Source organism: Protopterus annectens, chromosome 6.part0 (assembly GCF_019279795.1).
Source record: "Protopterus annectens isolate FY-2018-M chromosome 6.part0, PAN1.0, whole genome shotgun sequence".
Lineage (NCBI taxonomy): Eukaryota > Metazoa > Chordata > Ceratodontiformes > Protopteridae > Protopterus > Protopterus annectens.
This window is the reverse complement of record NC_056737.1, coordinates 300732112-300751861: the sequence shown is the minus strand read 5'-3', so window position 1 is coordinate 300751861 and position 19750 is coordinate 300732112. Positions and strand designations below refer to the sequence as shown.

The 19750-nt window shown below is 38.2% G+C and overlaps 1 protein-coding gene across 1 annotated transcript in view; it reads left to right on the top strand.

Annotated features, from left to right (window-relative positions):
- KY (kyphoscoliosis peptidase) overlaps positions 1-19750 on the top strand; it is a 538508-nt gene that overhangs the window by 92024 nt on the left and 426734 nt on the right. Inside the window, exon 5 of the mRNA XM_044073511.1 lies at positions 18406-18447. Coding sequence (XP_043929446.1) covers positions 18406-18447 — 42 coding nt within the window. The remainder of the gene's footprint in view (positions 1-18405; positions 18448-19750) is intronic.

Sequence of the window (19750 nt, the reverse complement as noted above, 5' to 3'; positions counted from 1 at the left end):
ACAAGAATGTTTAGTTGGGTTGAGGGCTGCCTTACAGGCTCACCATCTGTGTCTTTGGGATTCCTTGTGCTATGTGAGGAAGTAGGCTTAATATGCTGATATTGTAGCAATTATTGTGGCACATGGAAGTGCTACCAGCACTAAACATTCTACAAGGAAACAGCTCCAGTACTTATTATTAATGCCTACCCCTCCAGGCATGTCTAAAGGTCAGTTCCCTGTGCTTTCTTCTATTAAACTGCTGAACTTGGGAATCCTGAGGCAATGTAGCAACTGGCTCATGTACACTGACTACCCTCTCCTCTTACCTCCCAACACTCAGACTTGCGAGAGATGCACTTATGGAGCCAAATTGGAAGCCACGCACTCTCCAGCCAAGGCTGGAATAGCTGATCAAAAGGAAAAGGTAAACACTTGCACCACACCACATGGAACACATAGCCCTCCAGAACACACACCAGCACTGCCTTCACATAAAAACACAAACCGCACAACCACCTTCATGGAGGGGCTCAATAAAAATCTACCCAAACAACAGAGACCTCCAAGGCAGAAACACACTCGACCACCACAACACAACACTAATCACGAGACACATAACTCTCCTAAACAGTGTGCCACTCAGCCAAACCCCCTGAGGCAAAACAGCATGCCCAACACACTAGTCATAGGTGACTTGATAGTGAGGCACACTGATGTCCCACTCACTAGGTCAGGTCCTAGGATCCATCACATAACCACGCACTCAGGTCCCTTAACAACAGGTACAAATATGACTCTATCATTGTACATGTGAATGACCTGAGACGTACCTCCCTTGAATACATGAAAAGAGAGATGGAGGAGCTCTCAGATTATGTAGCCCAGGCAGGTAAGACCCTAGCCCTGAGCAGCCTCCTACCGTCACCCAGAATGATACCACAGTACAAGCAGAAAATGATTAATTTCAACAATTGGCTAAGTTTCTGGTGTCATTTTAAGGGATCCAGTATCTGTCTGCCTGGGATGACATAATTGACAGACCTCGATGCTTTCTCAGAGATGGCCTGCATATGTCACCCCTGAGCTTCTGGATACTGGCCAAGGCTCTTGCCACCCCTATAGTGCCTTTTTTAGGTGGTGTTCCAAAGACCAAATTACCATGGTAAGAGTTACAAACAACTGCAATCTGGGGGGGGTCATGCTGCTCAACACTAGAAGTCTAAATCTCAAAATGCACTTGCTTGAAGCACTCCTTAAAATGGAGAACATTGGTATTTGTGCTGTAACAGAGACCTGGTTCAAGGCAGCAGAAAGCTCCTCTGCACTACCAGGCTATAACTCATTCCAAACCTTTTGGCCCCAGAACTTGGACCGAAGCTACAAAGGCGATGGAGCTTACATATTCATAAAGAACGCGCACACCTCCAGACTGATAGCCCAACATAACGCATCTGAGATACTTCAGGTGCAGCTAATATTGGGTAAGACAGTGATTCAGGTAGTAGCCTGCTATAGATCCCCAACTATGTCCCAAGACTCACACTCCATGTTCCTAGGCACCCTGGAGAATATTAGGGTCCAACCTAACACTCTCATACTGGGCAACTTCAACTACCCCTCCATTAACTGGGAAAACTACTCATGTACCAATACACTTACCCAACATTTCCTGGAATTCATTAATTCCAATGCCCTGGACCAGCTCATTCTTACCCCCACTAGAGGTAGCAACATCCTTGACCTGGTTATTACTAACATGGATGACCACTGCTCTACACCATTTGTCAACTCCTCCCTGGTTAGTTCTGACCACAAACTAATCACCTTGGAAATCCACATCTCTCCCACCCTGCAAAGGTAACTACCATGAAAAACTTCTCCAAAGCTAACTTTGGGCTCCTAAAAACAGAGGTGGCTAACTTCACGGCACCTATACAAATAGAGATCAGTTGCATGACCGCCGAGTCATACACCGATGCACTGTATGAACACAAATGCATGGATCTCGTCATACCCAATAGAACTAAGACCCTCTCCTCCAAATAAAGGAAGCCAATCTGGTGATGCCCTGCCATATACAAACTCTACAACTGAAGGAGGAAACCGATGTGTAATAAAGTGAAGTCTCAAGACTGGAAAAACTCCCTTATCAGCCTCAACAAAAAGTTTGAGATCCCTCATCAAATTCTCTAAAACTAGCTATGAAAACAGATTTGCAGCAGATAGTAAAGACAACCACAAGGCCTTCTATAGTTATGTAAAGAATCTCCGCAACAATACCCAGATTTGCTCTGAGCTACTGCACAATGGTACCTCCTATACCAAGCCAAAAGATATTGCCAATATACTGGCCGACAGATTCATTGCCAACTTTACCCCCCCCCCCCGGGACCAATCACAATACCAGTAGATTCCCAGGCACCCAGTATTACTGCTGCACAGGTTAAAACAGCACAGCCCAAGGCCAAGAATGCAGCTTCTATGGGACCTGACAATATCCATGGCTGTGTTCTACATGAACTACAGCGTGAACTGGCACCTCACCTGTGTGCCCTGTTCAATCACAGCCTCAGCTCAGGCTTGGTCCCTACCGAATGGCACACTGCTACAGTCATCCCTCTCCACAAAGGAGAAGTGACTACAGACCCTGGAATCTATCACCCCATTAGCCTGATGAGTCTGATATGCAAAGCTATGGAACGCATCATCATGGACCTAATAAACAAGGATATAGGGAATCTCCAAGGAATCTCCAAACTCTGCATCCCACACACTTTGGTTTTGGGAAGGATAGATCATGCCTGCTCAACTTGGTCGACTTCTTTGAGCCAAGTTATCAGAGCTGTGGATGAAGGCAAGGTGGTTCATACAGCCTACCTTGATCTGGCCAAGGCCATTGATACCATTCCACACTCAGGAATCATAGAAAAACTCACTAAGCTATGCATCAATCCCTATATCACTAGGTGGGTTACAAACTGGCTCACAGGTAGAACCCACAGTGTGAAAGTAGCTGACTCCAAGTCAGACTGCCGACCAGTCATGAGTGGAGTCCCACAGGGTTCAGTCCTTGGTCCTCTCCTATTTGGCATCTACTTCTCTGAAGTCTAGGCCAACACGAAGGGACTCTGGCAGACAAAGTTTGCAGACAATTGCAAGTTGGGAGCTATTATTAACTCCCCATATGATGTTGACATCCTACAGAAAGGCCTCACTGAGACTAATGACTGGTGTCAGAACCATGGCCTTAAGCTCAATGCCAAAAAATGTGTCATCATCCCCTTTGATGAAAACCCGGTTACCACATCAATGGTAGTCCACTGAACACAGAAGGCGTTATAAGAGATCTGGGAACATAAGTTGACAGCAGCCTCTCTTTTGAACACCACATTGCCACTATGGTCAGAAAGTCATTCTATGTGGCACATTTATTTATTTATTTTACATTTGTTGACCGGGATAGTCCAACTGGATTAATGTCCATTTTCAGTGGCGGCCCGGGGAGAAAAGCTCCAAGGTAAACAGATAAGTAATAACAAAGAAGGCATATTACCAAGGTAGACAGATAAGTAATAACAAAGAAGACATATTAGAGATGAGATATTTACAAATGACATAAGCAGACATGAAATAGACAATATCACAAGTTTGGGTTACCCCTGGTAACAGTCAGGGGGAAAAAATAACAATAATTTGATTAATAGATGATATACATTCATGGTGAGAGTTAGCCAGGCTTGTTACAGTGGCAAAACCAGTTTAGTGCCAGATGATGTTTGAGTTTAGCTTTGAAATGGGATAGGGAGTAATGTTAGTTGGAAGGAGGTTCCATCTCATTTTTACAACTCATTTTTACAGACAGTCTTAACTAGGCACACCAATTCACCAAATCTTAATTCCGTTTTACATTTCCATTTTTTGTTATAACTTTTCTTGCAATGGCAAGTATTGCCCAAAGAAGAGGTATTTGAGAAATAGGTATAGCTGCTGGAATTCGGGAATTAAATAGTGTCAAGGAGTCAGTAATAATGCAATTGTCTGACCACAAACCTGACAACATTTTCTAAAATCACTCCAAAAGGAAGTCGCAAAATTACAATTCACTATCATGTGTAATCAATCAGCATTAAGAACCTGCATTCTATTTGTGAGCCAGCTGGCAATGCAGAGTGTGACACAAGGCTTTGTTCCTCGTTTACTTAACTTTTCTACTATGCCTGCGTGAGAATTTGTCTAAAAAGCTTTTGCCAGGTTGAGGCATATAATGTGTATCAGTCTGCCTTCATTCATTTCTTTTGTGACCCTTTCAAAAAAAATCACCAGGTCGAGTAAGCATGACCTGCCCTTGATGAATGCAAACTGAGATGGGTCCAGTCTGTCCTGACTGAGTAATTCCATGATAAATCCTCCCATGGCTTTACATATGAGGCTGGTGAAACGTATGAGTCTGTAATTCCCATGGTCAGTGGAAGATAATCCGTTATGCAGCTGAATGACTGCAGTTGTTCTCCAGCCACTTGGTGCAAAACCTGAAATGACAGTGAGATTGAACAGTGTTATTAGGGGAGTGGCTAGATCATGCTTTACGCTATTTAAGATGCATCCAGGGATATTGTCAGGGTCCATCTATGCAGTATTTTTAGCTTTTTTTTTTTTTTTCAATAATATTTATTTATTTTTACAACAAAACAGGACAGTAACTAAGATGTATCATATAAAATCAAAAACATATAAGCATTAAACAATTTTTGTACATTAAGATTAATACAAAAAGAGGTTAATCAATCAAACAATGTTATCTACACTATGTACATAGATGCTTCCAAAATTCAATATAGCAAAAGAGATAGTTTCAGTAGGATTAATATATATAATGTCTTAAAGAGAAATAGATATTTATGTAAATTATGGATGTAAAACGTTGTGAAAATTCTTAGTTATGATGAAGTAGGTTCATTTGTGGTAATTTATGCAAGTATGATATTAAAAATGTGTTCTCATAGGTTGCAAAATTTAATATTTTGGTCCCTTTTGTTGATTATTATTTTATGGGCTAATAGATGTTTAATCGCTATCAATCTAAAGTTTTCCGAAGAGTTATTGGTTGAGTTGAGCCAGTTGGTAGCTATATAAAGTTTCATTAAGAGGAAAGTATTAATCAGGATAATTGCTTGGCTTTTGGAGATATTATTTGGGAGAATGTGTAATATCATAAATTCCCAAGTGAGTGTAGATGTCTGATAGCCCATCTTTTGTAGTTGAAGTTTAAGGGAGTTCCAGAGTTTGAATACACATTTACAGCACCAGAAAATGTGGAGTAGGTCAGCAGATTTATCTTTGCAGTGAGAGCAGAGTGGGGATTTCTTGGGGTTGAATTTATGTAAAATAGTAGGTGTGAAATATGCATTATTATAGATCATGAGTTGAGTAAAAGCAAGTTTTTGAAGGGATATAGATATTATTGTTAAGTTAATTACTTGATTCAATTTATGATTATCAATGGATGGAAGGTTTGTCTTCCAGTAGTCAGAGATGAGTATATGTTTCTGGAATTTAATGTATTTGATCATTTTGTAAGTACATGAGGTAGATTTTTTAGTTAGGAGGAGAGTCTTCCAAAGTAAATTACAGGTTACTGTGTCTTCATTATTAATGATAGAGTCATTGAGATAACTAGTACATAACTCCTTAATCTGTCTCAGGATCAGTAAATATGATTTGGGAAGGTTCAGTTGGTTCCTTAATTCTTGAACAGAGCAGTTTTAGTATGGATATATGTCTTGTATGGTTGTGTTTATTAGTCGAGGGAAGCAATTTAGATTTAAAATCTGATTATTTTAAGATTAGGGTTTTTATGTAAGGGTTGTAATGTCATCATAGCTTGCATAAGGTTTAATGATATAAATAATTTTTGTGTTAGTGCAATGGAGTATTTAAGTGGTTCTATTAAATTACAGGATTTCAATAAATTGGTGTTTAAAAATGGTAATGCTTTGGGGTTGATATCCAGGCTTTTAATATAGTTATGGTATATTTTTAACCAGTGTGGGTACCAAATTTTATCTATTGGGTTATATTCAGCAATTCTATTGGTGCTTATAATTAAGTAGTATGTCTCAAAGTTTGGGAGATCTAAGCCACCTTTATTTTTGGAGGATGTTAATTTATCATATGAGATTCTACTTTTTTTGGGTTCCCAGATGAACTTAGCAAGTTCAGTGTGTATTTGTTTAAAAAATTTCTTGAGTATGGTTATCTGGGAAGACATGAAAATATAAAGTAATCTGGGTAAGACATTCATTTTAATTATCGACACTTTAGCCAAAAATGAAAGCCTTAGATTTTTCCATCTATTCAGGTCTAATAGAATGTCATGCCATTTTTGCTTTATATTATTTGAGTAAAAGTCTTTGTTGTTTGTAGAGAATGTAATGCCTAAGTATCTAATTACTTCCTCAGTTTTTATTTTCCCTACCAGTGGTAGAAGGGAGAATGGTTTAGGAGTTTTTAATGGGAAAATGTTAGTTTTTTTGAGGTTCAGCTTGTAATTCGATATCAGCGAGAAGCTTTCAATAGCAGATAGTATTTTATTTATATCCGTGACTGGGGTGGTACAGTAAATATTTAGATCATCAGCAAATGCAGATAAGAAGATTTCGGTGTTATAAATTATTGGGGGTTATGATATGCATTTTGTTTTATATTAAGGAAGAGAGGTTCTAGATATAAGTTAAAAAGTAAAGGAGATAGAGGGCATCCTTGACGGGTTCCATTTTTGATTGGGATTCTATTTGACCAGGTTTTGTTTATATATAAAGATGTATAGGGGCTATTGTATAGTATTTGTAAGCCTTGGATACATTTTTGGGGTATGTTGAAATAAGGCAGAGTTTGAAGTAAAAATGTAATGTTTACTCTATCAAAGGCTTTATGGGCATCAACAATGAGTGCATATATGTTTAGATTGTTTTGATTAGCATATGAGATTAGTGTATTTAGTGTTAATGTATTATCACTCATTTGTCTAAATGTTATAAAACCAGATTGTTCGGAGGAGGTAATTTTATCCATTAAATTTTTCAGTCTGTTTGCAAGTATAGATGTTAGGATTTTGTTATCAATATTTAATAATGATATGGGTCTATAGCTATCTGGGTTTTTAGGGTCTGCTTTTTCTTCAAGTATAAAAATAGTTTTAGATGCATTAAAGTGTATATCATTAATTTTGTTATTTATTATATAGTTCAGTATATAGAATACTATTTGCGCTATGATGGGGTAAACAGTTTTATAAAATTCGGCAGTGAGACAGTATTTTTAGCTTTTGAAGCCACTTTTAGGACTTGGTCTTGTGTGAGCTGGAGGTCAACCAGTTTCAGGTATATCTCAAAGGATAGATGGAGGAAAGAGAGGGATAAAGTCTGGGCTAAATTTACCAGCCAGCAGGTTCTCTATATCTTCAGCCTCAATGTAGGTAATATCATTCACAGTCAGTTCAGCTCATTGCTGCATTGTGCTTTTGAGATTACCAATATAATTGAACAATGCCTTGTGACTGCCTTTGGCTTGGATAGCTATTTTAGCCTCATATTTGGCTTTGGTGGATTTTATTAAGGTCTTGGGTTGTTTGTTTATTTCAGTGGCAGGGGCGCAAACATTTTGGGAATTTCTCTTCTTATTTCTGGGTAACATTTGTTTCCTTTAATTGTTCATATTATTCTTCTGCAATTTGGGTTTATTTCTGTGGTTTGCTCTGCACTTGTCTGACAGCTCCATCATCTCTTTCTCTTCATATAATCCAGGGAGGTTCCCCTCATGTCATTGACACCGGCATGAACTATGATAGCGTCATACTGTCACTTGTTGTTCAAGGACGAGTGCATGTGTGATCTGATAGATCCTGACACCAGACAAGCAACTAACCATCACTCTTTCCTTGCTCAACCTGGTAAGCGGTACATCTGTATGTCGTACTATGGAGTCACCTATAACAAGAATGTTTGGTTGGGTCAATGCCTGCCTTATGGGCTTGGCATGTGTGACATTGGGACTCCTTGTGCTGTGTGACGAAGTAGGCTTAATACGTTGAGCGTGCTTTGTTCCTGTATTGTTCTTTGGAGGCCTTTGAGGTTTAGGCAAGTTAATCTTTAGAACCACAGAGTGTAATAGATTATGTGTATGGTGATGGCTGTGGAGAGGTGAGATGTGACTGCTGACGATTTTGGTGTTTGAGTTTACTGTGTGTGAGATTTTTGCCAGCTGGATATCATATATGTACCTCTCTCAGACACTGTGTTATGTTGTTTGAGTAATATATGATCAACAGACAGCATGAGACAATTCAATTCTTACACTGTCTCAATGTACTCACCTTAATCAAGCAGGCTAGAGATGTTGTGGGGGAGTGCTGGTCCATACTGTCAATAGGAATTATTCTGGTAGCATAGGTAACTATGTCTGATTGGAATTCAGTTTAAGTATAATCTTTGGGTAAACTTTCTAATGAGTATTTAAATTTCAATACAAAACAACTAGCCTAAAAAACTTTTCTGTCACCAGCAACAACCAGTAAACTAATTATAGTAAAAAGACTCACCAATTTAATACTAAACTCAGTGCAGGTAGTATCAGTACACTTAGTAATAACTCATTAACACCTATGTGGTGTGGAATGTTGCACCTCTCACAGCCTCCTTGCATTTAAGAGCATTTTCGAAAAAATCGACCTAAAAAGCATAAAATAATGATTATTTTCTACTGAGGGACATTGTAAGTTCACCTAATCACTTCTCACAGCAATTAGCCTTTTTAGAGACAATGCTTACATTGCTTGAAAGGATATTATGTACAAACTCTGCAGTTCTTCTTGGACACTTCAACAATAATGCAGAATGACAGAAATATTTATAGGGGTGTGACTTCGAAGAAAGGTTTGACAGATCTGAATCCAACTACTGCCCCACTCGGACATAGTAGATAAACTCTCTCAACTATGCATCAATCCATATGTTACCAGATGGATAGCAAACTGGCTCACTGATAGAACCTACCCACTCAAAACAGGGGAAGTCACCTCAGGCAGTAGACCCGTATCGAGCAGCGTACCCCAGGGATCGGTCCTGAGTCCTCTGTTATTCGGGATATACTTCTCTGAGGTGCAGGCCAAAACCAGTGGGCTACGCCTGACCAAGTCTGCAGATGACTGCAAGCTGGGAGCAGTCATGAATTCCCCAAGTGATGTGGACGTCCTCAAAGAGGGTCTCTCCTAAACAAATGACTGGTGCCAAAAACATGGCTTCAAGCTGAATGCCAAAAAAATGCATCATCATCCCCTATGGGGAGAGTGATATCCCCACATATTACCACATTAATAACAACGTCCTAAACACGCAATCAGTCATGAGGGATTTGGGCACCCAGGTTGATAGCAACCTGACTTTTGACCACCATGCTGATTCCACTGTACAGAAAGCCTTCTACATGGCCCACCTCATAAATAAGGGTATCTCATCTAGGGACAAAGAAGTCATAAGATCCCTGTATTCTTCCTGTATAAGGCCAATTATTGAGTACAATTCCCCTTTTGCCATGTCCCTTGCAAAGCACATGCAGGAGCTGGACAGACCACAGAGGACTCTCACCAGGAGAATCCAGGGCCTCAAACACCTACCCTACAGAGATAGTCTAAAAGCCCTGCCTTTCTACTCAAATTTCATACAGATTCCTCAGAGGTGACCCCTGTCTGGCATATACAAAGCAATCTCAGACCCCACCTTGATGGAACTGCTGCAGATCCACAAGTCCCTCAGGAGACACTTATCCTGGGGGGCTTCAACATTGATTGGGCCTCAATCACAGCATCCCCCCGAAGTACAGCTTAAACCTATTTAACTTCACACGGCTTATCCAAACCCCCACCTGTATAGACAAATCCACCTAAACGGAATCCATATTAGACTAGATCCTAACCAATAAGCCTTCATCTGCCAATACATCTGGTACGTTACCAGATCCCCTCATTGATCACCTAACAAGGTTCATACAAAGGTAGCACACAAAACCCATAAAAACCTTCCATCCTACTTTCTATCTGTAGTTCCAAAAATTTCCTACCAGACCAGTTCATCAACACCTTAAAAAAATAAATTGTTAATTTCTTAAAACTCTAACATTAGATGAAGCCGTGGAGTACTTTAATACTACCTTCTTAGGTATCCTTACTCTTTTGGTTCCACAACATATAATTCATACTAAAACCAACCCAGCTCCCTGGATCTCAAAGAACACAAGATCCATACTCAAACAATGAGACATAGCTTGGGCACCCTGGTGTATCAACAAAACAAGCACAAATTGACAATACTTCCTAGAGTTCAGAAACAAAGCAAAAAAACAAATATGTAATGAAAAAACATTATTATATCCAGCTACAAAAAACTTACTACAACAATCCACAAAAATTCTGGTTCAATATCAACCACATTCTCCAACCAGGCAAAGTCACCTCCCCAAAACCTAACACTGAAGGTGATAACAATGATATTGCCAAACAGTTTAATGACTATTTCACCTCCTCCATCCAAACGTTATTCAACAATTTCCCCACTACTACTACAAATACCCCCAAAATACAAAACTGTCACCATAAGACCAACACCCAGTTCTCTCTTAAACCAGTACCAACTGACCTAATTCATAAACACCTTGCCAAATTGAAACCCACCACTTTTGCTGTTGATAAACTCCCCACTGATTACCTCAGGATTGCCACTTCTGCCATCACCTACACTATTTCCATACTCATCAACAGATCCATAGCTGAATGCACTGTCCCTTCTCTCTGGAAAATGTCTTATGTCGTCCCCCTACATAAAGGTGGTTCCTCGACAGGACTTAGTAATTATTGCCCCATAGCTATACTATCTCCCCTATCAAAAATCTTAGAAAAATGTGTACACACCCAACCAATGAATCATCTTCTTCAGTATAACCTGCTAGCAAATTCCCAACATGGATTTCAACCAAACCATAGTATCGCCTCTGCCCTTATATCCTTTGCTGACCACGTCAACCAACAAAGAAATTTTTGTAACTTAGTGTCTGTTGTCTTCCTAGATCTGTCAAAGGCATTTGACACAGTATCCCACTGCAAATTACTATCAACTCTCTCTGAGCTCAGTCTGGATAATTTCTCTCTACTGTGGTTTAAAAATTATCTGTCCCTCCGGCAACAAGCTGTTAAATGGCATAACTCTCTCTCCCCTCTCCTCCCAGTGGGACAAGGTGTTCTGCAAGGATCCATTCTTGGTCTCTTACTATTTTCCATCTTTATGAATAACCTCCCCTTGGCTAACCAACAAACTAATATTGTACAGTATGCAGACGACACCACCCTTATTTGCTCAGCTCCCTCTCTACAATTACTCTACAATTACTCCAAGATATAACCAAGGAAGCCTTCATTACTATAGAAAAATGGCTAAATTCCTCCCAACTCATACTAAACCCACCTAAGACCCAACTCATGATCTTCCACCCATCCAAATTTTCACCCTACCTCGCCATTCTCAATAACATCCTCCAACTATACCCTTATCACACCAGTAACTCAAGCCAAGCTACTAGGTGTAACTATTGACCAAAACCTAAAATTTGACACATGTATAGCACTAACAATTGTCAAAGTTAAGTTCACTGTACCACTGCTAGTATCATTCTGACTCTTTCCTCTTTCATTAGAAATGAAAATGTTTGTCTTGCATCTTTTTTATAGTACACGATCAGCTTCAGTTGCCTTTACATAACCTATTCTGGCATGTTCTAACAATCTCCAGATCTATCAGTGCAAGGACATGAAAAGTTTGGATCCTGACCTTCTTGTTATAAATACTTGTGAAGGAGGTAGTCATATACCTTGTAGAGAAGTGTTTCTCTATACAACGAAATTTTAAATGAATGTTTCCATGTTTAGACTCACCACCTTAATTCAGTATGTTTTTAAAGTCTGTATCAGACATTCCTTTTGCCACTTGACTGCAGATATGAGGACTTAATGTAATATGTTGGCACTTGAGAGTTCTTCATGTAATATTTTAGTACTCAGAGAGTATCAAAAAAAGTTTTGAATTCTTGACAGACAGATTATGGAAAATTATCTAAATCACTTGCTCGTATATTTATGCCTTGTGAACACTGGTTTAAGCACAATGAGTATTGTTGTGGTTATTATATCATTAAAAACGACGGATTTTAAGTATTTCTAATTACAGTTTACAAGTGCTAGAAAGTTAACATTAATGTACTGAAAGCAAGCATAGCCTACCTTTAGCCAAGGCAATGTTAGAATTCCCTGTAGTATCAGTTCCTCTTTCCGGAAGGGCATGGACAGTGCGGAATGCCTTACCTACACATGTGCACATGTGCTGGGAGTGTGGTGCTTTTTAACAGGTTGCTAGGTACTTGATTAAAGGGCTGTGTATTAGTGTCAGGATTGCCTTTTAGCAAAGGTTTAAAAGGCATAACAAGGCCCTGAGTTCTAATTCTGTAACAGTGAATGTAGAACATTAAGTCTGGTTTCTATTTCTGCATTTTTCTATTTGCACTGCCATGACGGGTCAGTATATGATACCTCTATTTTTCTTTCTCCTTAGATATTCCCAAGTGTGGCTCATATATTTGCAAAAGTATTTGCACCAAAAAAGACCAAGCAGTGAAATAGACAAAAACAGTACCAGGAACAAAAACAACACCTATTAGCCAAACTGAACATATATATCTGACATTAGAACATCATGTGCCAATAATTCTCTGTACAAACACACCCTAACTTGTAAAGATTCTAGTTTTGAATTTTTTGTGGTAGAGGTGGTCCCTATAGATCCAAGAGGTGGAATGTGGGAAACATTATTAGAATACAGAGAATTATATTGGCAAATAACTTTAGAATCCAATAAACATCCTGGAATTAATGGCATGGTTTAATTAGCACCTGTTTTGAAACTACGAGCAGCTAAATTATAAAATGTATGAACACAAGTAATATAACAATATTTACTTATATTTTACATTACCTTAATGTCATCTTAACTTTTGCATTTTATGATGATTATGTAGTTTAGTTGTAATATCATTTTCCACCAGTAGAGTGGAGTACTGTTTTTATATGTTGATTTTATTACACATTTAGATTACTTTTAAAGGTGATTTTAAATGAGTATTTAACAAGATGTAACACACATTCACTTCCTAATTTTAAATCATATTTTTAAATCATATGTATTAGTTTTAAATTTTGCATTTTGCACTGTGAAAATAGTACTTTCTTTAGTTATCCATTAATTAATGCTGTGGTTAATCAATTTACAAATGCTATTGGTTGGTAGCATTTATTTAGTTGTATTTAAGTACAAGATTATTGGTTTAAGTGTGATTTGTATTTTTCTGAAGAAGGATTGACGAAACGTTGATGTGTTGATGTGTTTTACACTGCGTATTGCATTGGTGTTCTGTGGTTTGCTGTGGTGATTTTTTGTACATGCCCAATTAAACCTTTCATTTGTGCTCCTTCGTTGCTGAACCGGTGCTTTCCTTTTGGTTATTAGTCTAGCAGGCACCTTCCTTTTGACTTGTAAACTGGTGTGGTGTGGTTTGTTTGTTTGTTTGTACAATTCGAAAATGTAGGCTGAAAAAACGTTCCAAATTCAATGTATTCCAAATCATAGAAATGGTCAAGCGCTTTCATCCAGTAAGCCTGGACTTCATCAGAACCATCAGAACAATTAAGACACTCCATTTAAATAACATAGAACAACCAATAAGAACACAACACAATGACACATAGTTAATTTTTATTTATTTATTTTATATTTTTCATTTGTTAACCAGGATAGTCCATTTGGATACATGACCATTTTCAGTGGAGGCCCGGGGAGAAAAGCGCTAAAGACACAATTTACAAGACATACAGAAGATGCTTAAAAACATATTTCAACTAGGTCCACTAAGAGTATCTAGTTGAGAACACATATTCAGTGTCATGCTATGGATAGGTACAGTTATCAATAGATTTATAAACAACAATAAAACAAGCAAACTAACACAAATATGCTCTTATTCATTTGCTGTGGTGTACAAGTTTATGCAGGTGAGTCAAAAGACTATGTATTAAGGCAAGAGTTGCATTAGTATAGGAGTGGGACTGGAGTTAGTCTGTTGTTGGAGCAGGGACATAGCCATTTGTTTAGGTGACTTTTGATAGACCTTTTAAATTTAGGTAGGGAAGATTCCAGGGTTATAGATGCAGACAGGGAGTTCCAGATTTTGGACATATAAGAAGACTAGAGGGAGTCAGCAACATGGTTGTGGATTCTAGTAACTGTTAACAGTAACTTGTCTGTGGAGTGGATTTGCCTAGGACAGGAGTACTGTTGGATTATGGTACTTAATGAAGGTGTTATATGTGGTTGGCAGAGCAGCTTGTGAGTGATGATCAGTTTAGTATAGATTAGTAAATTTGGCACTTCAAGAAAGCCCAATTCCTTTAGGTTGTGACAGTGATGGGTTCTGAAAGAGCTGTTATTAGCAAATTTGGCTATCTGATTGTAGCAGGAGGTCATTTTGTTGGTTTCTGTTTTGGATAGATTGGTCAAGATTGGAGATGCATACAGTAGTGTTGAGAGAAGGTAGGTACGAGCCATTGTGGATCTAGTGCTATGGGTCAGGAAGGATTTGTGTTTGTAGGGACTACCTAGATTTTTAATAGCTAGGTTAATGTATATATCAAATTTTAACTTATCAATGTTAACTCCTACTAGTTTTGTGTGGGATTCAGGTGAAATAGGGTTACCATTTTTAGAGTGAATGGTGAAGGAGGAGATAGGAGTGGTAGTTTGTGAGGGATGTAATAGCAGAAGCTTGTTTTTTTGGGGGGGTTAAGTATGAGGCCATTCTCAATAAGCCAGTTTTCAACTGAGTGGAAGTTATCCTGGGTTTTATTGTGTAGATCTGCCAGGGTAGGGGCACTGCATATTATAGTCAAATCATCTGCGTATTAGATAAGGCTAGAACTATTTGCAGCTGAGTGGAGATTATTTGTAAAAATTGAGAACAGCAAGGGACCCAGTATAGATCCCTGAGGTACCCCAAGTGTGACAGGTAAGAGTGGAGACAAGTTATTGTGCCATAGTACTGCTTGTTGCCTATTGCTGAGGTAGTTTTTGAACCAGGAGACTGATTGGTTGTCTAAGCCTAGGTTTACAAGGTGGGAGATGAGTTTATCATGGTTAACCATATCAAATGCTTTTGCTATTTCTAAGAAAAGGGCTGATGAAAGTTTACTGTTGTTCCTGTTGTGGTTTATGGCATCTGTGAATGCTACTAGGGCTGTAGTTGTCCTATGACCTGGGCAAAAACCGTGTTGTGTTTGAGATATGAGTTCTTGATGAATAAGGTGGGACATTAACTGATGATAAATACATTTTTGTAATATTTTAGCTAGTGGGGATAGGATTGCGATTGGTCTGTAGTTTGGTATGAACTGTATTACCTACCCCTAAATGAAGTCTCCGAACACTTCAACACCACCTTCTTAGAAATACCGAATAGGCATGCCCCCATAAGAACTACAAGAGTTAAAGCTAACACAGTTCCATGGTTAACTAGGGAAACTAGGCAAAAAATAACAGAAAGGAATAGAGCCTGGACAACCAGGAGGCCCAACAAAAACCCCAAAACACAACAAGCATACCAACAGATTAGAAATCTCACTAAGATACTAGTCATGCAAGATAAAATAAATTACTTTATTACCCATCAAAAACAACACATGAATAACCCTAGGAAATTCTGGACAGGTTTAAACAAGTTACTACACACTGCAAAAACCATTACCCCACCCCCAACTACAGGTCTAACAAAAGAAAACAAAGCTGAATCATTCAATATATTCTTTACTGAAACCGTACTTGCCCTAGCACAAAAGCAGCTCACTGCCAATACAACAAGTTACCACCCTACATCCAGCAACAGTCCCACTTTTAAGCTACAACCCACCCCAACCTCCTACTTTAGAAAACTACTCTCCCAATTAAAACCAACAACACTAGGAGCCGATTCCCTTCCCAATAAATTCTTAAAACTGGCAGCAGCTGAAATAGCTATACCAGTCTCTATACTAATAAACAGATCAATCTCTGAAGCCACAGTACCCCTGATTTGGAAAACTGCCTACATTATGCCCCTTCACAAAGGGGGAAGTTCCTGTGACATGAGTTAAAAAACACAGAAACAGTATGTATTACTAAAAATTGTATGACATGTGTTACATAAAGTAAAAATAATGAATTGCTAAACTATACACAATTCATAATTCTAAAGCTCTATACATTAAAAAAGGCAAAATACGTTTATTATACTTTAAACAACATTTTTTCAGCCTACATTTTCATTTTGTACCACACCACACCAGTTTGGCTAATAGGTGTTGTTTTTGTTCTTTGTACAAAAGTATTTGGTTTCATGGCTGAGATGGAACAATAACTTTCTTTCATTTAAAAATGGCCTTCAATGCAAGAGAATCCCTTGCTGAAGATATAATATAGATTTATCAAAGGATAAAGTTGTTTTTTGTTCTCTGCATAACCTGACAGTAAGGTTTATCCCATCATTTTAATTGTTGTGTCTTTTTTTGTAAATGTTTCAACTCTTGCAGTTTCTGGTGTGTTGGTGGAATTTGTGTAACCCACAGGATTCCATATCTTGTTCCAGCATTTTCCTTGTACTTGTATAAAAAAGCTCTGCTAAGTATATCAGAAATATTTTTGTGTCTTCCCACTTTGTATTCAGTTTCTCTATCATATATCTGAACAGCCAGTTACATCCTTTGCAGTCTACCCTGTGCGTTATGCAACAGGTTCATAGGTCAATAGGATATTACTAGGCTAAGGGCTCAAGAGCCTTTACAATCCTTGCCAGTTTTAACTGTGTTTTAGCCAATTTTCTATCCGTGGGGAAAGATAACAAGGGTCAGCAAGCTGGGTTCTGACTACTTTTACAGACTGCCTCTGTCTATATAATGGACATAGGCATCACCTCAAGTGTTGAATTTGTGATTGTCCATCCATTGGTCCATATTGTGCTTGAAAATTTAAGGGTTCTGCTGCACATGAAGAGGAAGCCTGTTCCAAAGGAGGGGCAATCGCTGGGGCACTTTTTAAAAGACTATTCGGTGTTTGAAAAGTACGCTATAAGCATCTTTAATTCTTAGTTTTTAATGTTGCTTTTTTGCTTTTACTTTTGGCATGTTCTAGGGGTTAGAACCTTTAGGTTTCATTGCTTTTTTAGTGGGGTTTCAACTTGGTAGATTTGACATTCTTCTGACTCTTTGCTGCTTCTTAGTTGCTGCTGGTTTCTTGACTTTCTTCTCATCTTTTTCTTGCTGCTAGCTGACGCCTTCTTTGGTTTCTTAGCAGTCAGTGGTGTCTTGGCTTTAGTGAGGGTTATTTTAGCAGATTTTTCCTTTTTGTGCATCTCTTTCTTGTTCACCTTGTAAGAGCACTTGTGCTGTACTAACTTCTTTAATGATTTTCTACAGATGGATTTCAAGGGTTTGTGATCTGTCTCCAATTTAATAAGCCTTTGTATAACCAAGACATTCCTGACAACCAAAGAATATTGCCAACAATTTCTCCTTAGACCATGCATATCTAATTTGTGCATCTGTTAAAGCTGTAGATGCATATGTGGTAAGTCTTCTCTCATGGTGCAGAATTTATTCTAGTCCTGTGTGGTTTTCTTACAACTCATTTGTCATAGATAAAGATGCATTGCAATATTTGAATGTTAGCAGCCAATGATGTGCTTAGAATAAATTTAATTTAAAATAACTAGTGTAAGTAATGCAAGATATCTCATATAATACATATAAAATAGGCATGTCATATAAATATTAAAAACAGGATGCATAATATGAGGATTATATATCTTTAAATATGCTAATTAGCTACAGGAAGCTTCATGCCAAGTGGCATTCTTTTTTTTTTCTGAAAGTCAATCAGTGTGTTTCATGGATGTTGGTAATACAGCTACAGTGTCTGCATGTTTATTCAGCATCATAAAGGGTTTCTAGTTTTACAAGAGCAATGTGAGACTTGAGTAATTACAGCTGTGAATCAGATTATTCTGAAGTTCTTTACTAGTGCTATAAACTTTGTAGTATTGCATACTTAATGTTTTCATCTACATTTGATTATGCCACATGTTCTGGTTTCATTTTAATTGGGTGGTGATAATATGGCCAACATTAAGGTGCTGATTAACAAACAGAAAACTTTGGAACCAAAAAATTCACTGTGATACAGTGGTTAACTTCTATACTAATCTATGCATTTATTTTAGCATCCTAAATTAATATTCATTTCTTTATAGGAGAACAGAAGAATAAAATTGAAAATGCATATAATAATCAAGGTAAGGAAGTTATTCTCCATTGGTCCTTTACAAACTATTGAATGACATTATATCAAAGCATAGAAGCTATTCCTCCAAGCTGTGCTTGATCCCCACATGAATGTAAAGGCAAACAGTTGAGGTTCAATGCAGACAAGTACAGTACTTATATCAGTGCAGCAATGCCAGGAAGTATCAACTGAGGGGAGCAAGCCTGATGGGAAAAGAACAGGAAATGGATTTGGGGATGCTGATGGCACAAACACTGCACAAATAGCAGCAGGGAGAGGGACTGCTAAATCAGCAAACAGAATTCTGGTGTGTTCTCGCTATAGTATGGAATACAGAAACAAACAGATAATACCCTTACTGTTGTAAACTCTGTTTAGGCCACACCTGAAGTACACTAAGCAGCTCTAGAAGCTGTTCAAAGAAAGGAACACCAGGCTGCTGTTAAAAATCTAAATGAAAACCACCAGATAGACGAGTTACATGGAAACGTTATGACCAGAGATCACAGGAAATGGAGGTCTTCCCACTACAGATCTGAAGACACAAATGAGACATAGTATGGGTTCTGAGGACAGGGCCAACAAAATCTGAAGAGAAAGACTAGACTGGGGTGTAAGGGAGATTGGAAGTAGACAGTAGGAAATGGACACTATTAAAACAAACTCTGAATGTGGAACAAAGAATAATAGAGGCAACCGCATTAACTATAATTGGAAATGTAATGATGCTCGGTTAAAACAATTGTTTGAGTGCTTTCATCCAGGTTATAACATGGACTTGAAGTGACAGTGACAAAGAGAAAGTGACAAAAATGTTCTGATTGTTTACTTAAATATACAAACCCATAATATCACATACAGGTAAAAGTTGTAAACAGAGTAAAAAAGAACAAATTGGTTATATTCCAAATGGATGTCACTAAAAAGTATTGGACACTGCGTGAACAGGATCATAACAACTAATGTCATACAAAGACTAATGCATATAGGTACTCATCTTGTCACGTTAGTGCATTCAAAGTGGTCACAGTCAAAATGACTAATAATGTTATGCACCCTATAAGCAAGGTACCCTACTCTAACCTCGTAAATACCCTGGGTGTTTTATTATAGATGTCCATCTTCACATTGTCCAAAACTTAATTCAGGGTAGGTTCATACACATGTGGAGCAGTTACTGGTTTTAAAACCAATAACAACCACTGAGAACAACAGCAAGACTCCCTATCAACCCACAAAATTAGGAAAACCATGACACAAGGTGGCTATCTAAAAATTAATAGATTTCCTTTTATGTATACAGGCCAAGGAAA